This window comes from Lolium perenne, chromosome 3, assembly GCF_019359855.2.
Source record: "Lolium perenne isolate Kyuss_39 chromosome 3, Kyuss_2.0, whole genome shotgun sequence".
Lineage (NCBI taxonomy): Eukaryota > Viridiplantae > Streptophyta > Magnoliopsida > Poales > Poaceae > Lolium > Lolium perenne.
Window position 1 is genome coordinate 208196980 of NC_067246.2, and position 5856 is coordinate 208202835.

General features: G+C 44.0%; 1 protein-coding gene across 1 annotated transcript; it reads left to right on the forward strand.

The window, feature by feature from the left end:
* The first annotated feature begins 979 nt into the window (after window positions 1-979).
* LOC127343183 (F-box/kelch-repeat protein At3g61590) lies at window positions 980-4615 on the forward strand. The gene is made up of 2 exons (XM_051369300.1): window positions 980-1328; window positions 3116-4615. Exon 2 carries the CDS (start codon window positions 3141-3143, stop codon window positions 4359-4361), a length of 1221 nt encoding a protein of 406 aa, XP_051225260.1. The 5' UTR covers window positions 980-1328; window positions 3116-3140; the 3' UTR covers window positions 4362-4615.
* Window positions 4616-5856: the final 1241 nt, after the last annotated feature.

Consider the following 5856-nt stretch of genomic DNA (forward strand, 5'->3'; position numbering starts at 1 on the left):
ATATGTGTATTGAACATGTATAAATATTAACTGTGTAATGGACCCGCATAAATATTGCAAATATATAGAAACATACGACCAGTGCACCTGGGCTTGTATCGACGACGAATCATCGCCCGCCATAGGAAATATATAGAACGGTGGTGCGCTGGTGGCAAGAACTTATCGCCGGAACGTCAAGCTTGTACTCCGGTGGTAAGTGAGCTACCGCTGGTGGGCAGACCTAGTGCCCAACGATAAGCCATTACCACCGTTCTGTTTGTGATGGCGGGCGCTCATGCACCAACGATAGATAATTCTAGTATGCTGGCAATTAGGTTTCTTCTAGTAGTGAGAGGTGGGCGACACTACTCCAGAAGAAAGAAGAGAAGATGTAGATCGAGAAGGAGCGCATCGCCCTGAAGAAACACAAAAAGGACTTCATGCTCTTGACCGCCTCGACAACGGGAATGGATCCCTAGGTGCTGGCGGCGCACAACTTCTACAAAGCCATGATCCTCGACGAGATCGACGCTAAAATGGCCGCGACCACGACATCGGCATCGACATCAACTCCAGCTCCAGAGGCAGCGGCGGCATCAGCAGACGCGCCGCAACGACATCAGGTAGTACACCCACGTCGGCATCGGTGAGTTCACCAGCGACGACATCGACATTGTCGACAGAACAAGCCGAGGTCGCCCTGCTGAATGGGCCAACGTCGATCAACACGTGCAAACCCATTCTTCTAGTTATATTTAATTTGTGCCTGATCTTTAATATTGGTCGCGTCGATTATGGTGGCTACTTTAATTGCGATGACTATAATGGAAGCAATTACTTTTAAATTGGCAATGATCTTTATTATTTATTTTTACTGCAAATTTTGTTTGTGGCGACCCTTGGGGACGCGGCTGGATCCGGTAACTGTTCTCCGATCCACATTTTCCGACTTGCTCCTCCGCATCACTTATATATAAATGGAGGCCCCAAACATAAAAATAATCAATCCAGACACTACCAGATTTATTAGGTTAGCCCGGGGAGACAGAACCGCCGTCACCTCCACATCTCTCCGCCGCCTCCTGTAAAGAAACAATAAACCCACTCCCATCGCCTCACCAGTCGCCACCTTCCATTCCAATCCTTCTCTCATTATCAAAGTAGGCGAAAACTTGGGGTCCGTTCCTGCTCCTTCCTCAGTTCCTCTCTCTCTCCGCCTCCGGAGTCTCCTTTCTCCCGTTACCTGTGGATTGGAGTACTTCCGCCCGAATCGCCGCACGTTGACATTGGCAAGAACCGCGATAGAGAAACTTCAAGAAATGCCGAGCCGATCCATCGGATTCTAGGTATGTACCGCGGATTCTTGTTTCTTTCGCTTCTATCTCAATCTGTGCCTTTGCTGCCTTGGTGGTCGCCGGTAGCCCCGGTGCTGAAGGGGCAGAGGGGGCGCTGGCCCCTGCCTGGGTCGTATTTGTCTCCAAGTTCAGCTGTTCAGGGGCCAAAGTCACCATAATAAGCGCATTGGCCCATTCGGCCAACTGTTCTATCGACGGAAAGCCGAGGCCAATGGCGGCCGCGACCACGTGTTCCTACACTGTCTATTCAATTAGCACTAATCCGCATTAGTCCTCAAATCTTGCTTACAAAAAAAACATTAATCATGTTATCCTTTCATTCCTGTAGTTTGCTTTGCACTTGCCTCTGTACCACGGTGTTAGAATACATATTTATTCGGCGGATGGACTTGTGGTCTACTGTCTGAGAATAAAATCTTTCTAGGTTCAACATATATAAGATAAATATTTGAATCTTTTTTCATAATTTTCAAAACTTACAAATAAATTTTGGTTTCAAACATTTGGTCCATACTATGACACCTAAGTTCTAAATGTCCTCTCTCGCTAAATGAGTACGAGTGAAACAGTACATTTTTTTTTCTTATTGTCACGTATGAGTAGTTTGATATTCATGCCATAACATTTTAACATTCCACCAATGGTTTATGTCACGAATATTATATTTTATATCTATCTAAAAATTATTATTTTGAAACGAAAAATAACGATAGGAACAAATAAAGCCCCATGTGGTTTTGACACGGGTCTCCATTTTGTCGGGATCGGGATTCTGGTGATCTTTACTTCCTTTTTTTAATCTCATATGATTTTACTTGCATTTGGGGGCAATGATATCACGACGGATGGTCGGAACTGATTAGAAGTGGTCTAGCTGGTTGGTTAGGATAGGAATCTCCCTGGGTTTCTTTCTACATTCTGTTTTTATGATGCAAAGGTCATGTTTGTACTTGCTTATTTTCCAATTAGGCTTCATCCTCCACTATTTGCGTTTGGGCAATTATATTAAGCAATAGTGGGAAGGACACAGATACTAGAACAAACATGCATGGCAAGGTTTTGATAAAAGCTATCATTGTTTAGGCGATGGTGCTATCCTGCTAGGCGTCCTCCTACAGATACATCTAAGATCTTAGAAAACCCTGTTGGGGCTTGGATTCAAATAGCTGTTTTGGTCTTAAGGGACTTGAAAATGTTGCATTTGACATATGTTCCATCTGTAAAGTAACACAATCTCTCTAATGATTTAAACAGTACATAATATATTGGATGCCCACCCGGGTTCGAATCCCCATCTCGCGGTAATTTCGCAGGGAGCGCCGAACTTTAAACCGGGTTATCATCCTAACAACGTATAGCCAAGGGAGGGATCATTCCCCCGTTGGTCAACGTTTTATATATTGGATGCCCATATATTCTTCTCGGGTGCATATCATGTGCTGATTATGAAAGGGTAGTGAAGTAGCATCATGGTTCTGCATTATAATGTAATGGTTTTTTTATGCCATCATATGGTTTCTGTAGAAGCTTTCATAGTGGTGCTATACATACAAGGCACTCGCCCAATAGAAACTTGCAGTTCAGATATTTTCTTTTATTACACTGACTGTAACATTATTATAGGAATATCTCATTTTTCTGATAAATATAGCAGATAATCTGCTTCAAATTAGTAATAATAATTTTTAAAAGCTGTTTTCACTTTATTTTCCGTTATACTTGCGTATAATGAAAATATTTGGAACTATTTGTATAAGAACATATCTCTTCTTTTTCAGGCCATCTCTCTAGCTGCATATTCTGATGTCTGGTCTCATGGAAGATGATTCGTCTTGGGAGGCTCATTCATTTGAGCGCATTAGAGTTCCTGCATTCAACTTTCAAGTTGTTTCAGAGGCTATCAACGGAGAACAAGAACTCCCATGTTCATTAGACATTGTTGTTCCTGATGATATCCTGGAGAAAATTTTCACCTTCTTGCCAATAGCAAGCATGATACGGTCAACAGCAGTATGCAAGAGATGGCATGGTATTATCAACTCAAGCAGGTTTCTTTGGACCCACATGTTGCCTCAGAGGCCATGGTACTTCATGTTCACCTGTAATGAGACTTCTTCTGGGTATGCTTATGACCCCATCCTCCGTAAATGGTATGATTTAGAGCTTCAATGCATTGATAAGAGCAGTTGTTTTGTCTCTTCTTCATGTGGACTAGTTTGCTTCATGGATAATGACACCAGAAACATCATTTCTGTATGTAACCCTATCACGAAAGATTGGAAGAGGCTTTTGGAGCCTCCAGGTGCAAAGTTACCAGATTACAGTACCATTGCCATAATGGTAGATCGGGTGTCTCATAATTACACTGTTACATTAGCAACATCCAAGCAGGTAGCTGAGGATTATGTCCAATGGAATTTCTCTATATACAAGTATGACTCATGGAATAGTTCATGGGTAATTGCCAGGAAGGAGGTGCTGATTGGTTGGAGAGGGGGCGACGATAGTGTGATATGTGGTGGAGTCTTGTACTGCTTAATCCAGTCCACTGGTGTTCTTGGCAATATTAATCCCCGTCATAGACTTATCATGCTTGATCTTGTTGCCGGACCTTCTGAAGCCTCATTAATGCAATCGTCAATCCCAGTACCTTGTTCTCTCACCTGCGGACGTCTACTAAACCTAAGAGAGAAGCTGGTAATGGTTGGTGGGATTGCTAAACACAATAGACCTGATATCATTAAGGGGATCGGTATATGGGAGCTCGACAAGAAACAATGGCAAGAGGTAGCTCGAATGCCTCACAAGTTCTTCCAAGGATTTGGCGAGTTCGATGATGTTTTCTCTAGCAGCGGCACGGACGACCTTGTCTACATCCAAAGCTATGGTGCAACTGCTTTGCTTACATTTGACATGAAGCAGAAGCAGTGGAAGTGGTCAGCAAAATGCCCTGTGAGCAGAAAGTTTCCTCTCCAGCTTTTCACTGGTTTTTGCTTCGAGCCTCGGCTGGATATTACCACTTAATTTGTGCCTTTGTCTTTTTTTTTTGTAACGTCATGCAAGTTTTGTTGCACTAGTCTCTGCCTCTCTTATTATTTATTATCTTTGGCGCTTGATGCAATTGTTTGTAATTGCCTCATGCCGTCGGATTGATACTATTTGGAATGCCGTATCTACTGAATCACACTTGTCTGTGATCATTGTATCCCATGTTATAAATCATTTCTTTGTTGAAAAACATCACATGATGTACAATCTTTTACCCTGTTTTATCTGAATCTCCACCTCGTCCTTGCACTGGATGTATGAAACTTATCCTTGCATTACCGTCAGACACTCTGTCAGATAAGAAATTTCATTGTCTTGAGCCCTTGAATATCCTAAGCTATCCTTTATTGTGCTCAATATCCACCAAGTATTTTCCTCTTAGGTCTCGAGAGACAAGCTCAGCTGCATACGATTTTGTTTCTCGTGGCACTCTCCATCAATGCCAGTCGTGCTGTCCTGCCTATGCAAGTGATGCGAGGCAGCTACTGCACACTGGTAGCCTGTCGCACCAAGATTAATAGTTGGTCTGACCAGTGACCAGTGCCTCGCTGATTTTGGTTGCAGCAGAGCTTGTGATGGGCCAAGATCTAGGTTTCCTCTTGTGGGAGCTGGCCCATCCTTCTCTGAAACAGCCATGACCCGGCAGGTGCTGGGGCATGCGTGATGCGCAAAGCCTGGGAGTGTGAGGGCGAGTCAGTGAAGCCATTGATGAGCAGGTCTCGCCTCTTGCCGCATGCCTGTCTATCTGCGAAGCAGCGCTCTGCTAGCCGCTTCCAGTGTAGTGTCAGTTGTCATGCATGCGCAGCTCATTCAGTGGATATGAACACGGCGTTGCTGTTTATGGCTTCGCACTCTCTTTTTTATGCAGGTTATGTTTCCATGTCGGTGTCTCTCTTCGTGATCTGTCATGCATGACACTTTTGCTTGAACGCTTCATGAACTTGTCCAATTTGGATTGTTTCTAAGAGTGCAAGATGGAGAACATGGCTGTACAGTGTGGGCAGCATCAGGTTCAGACCTTGTATTGTTCGTAAACAGGGACCTTTTGCAGTGTGAAACAGTAGCGGAGTTGTTTTCAGTTGTGGTGTTGCTTTCCTTTCTGGACGCCTCATCGCTGTGTTGCCTGGACAGGACCGTCATCTTCAGCCTGCTGGTCCTTGCCCCCTCCAGAATCCAGAGCACATAGGCCCCAACTTTTCCTGTCTCTTGTATGCAAACTCCATACATGCCATTCATATTACTCATAGTCATAGACTGCTTCATTCACCGAAGGGGTAAATTTCATGCAGGTTAAAGTTCAAATCTTCCTTCAGCAAGGGGATCCACTCTCGCCCTTGCTCTTTGATATCGTCATTCACCCTATTCAGTAGCTCTTCAAGATTGCCACTGACCAGGCCGTGTTGAGTTTCAATTCTTGGAGGAAAAAGTTAATTCCAACTCCAAGATTCCCATCAGCTTGGGCAAGCATGTG

Coding starts and splice junctions, on each gene's coding strand:
- LOC127343183 (XM_051369300.1), top strand. CDS start 3,141: ATGTCTGGTCTCATGGAAGATGATTCGTCTTGGGAGGCTCATTCATTT.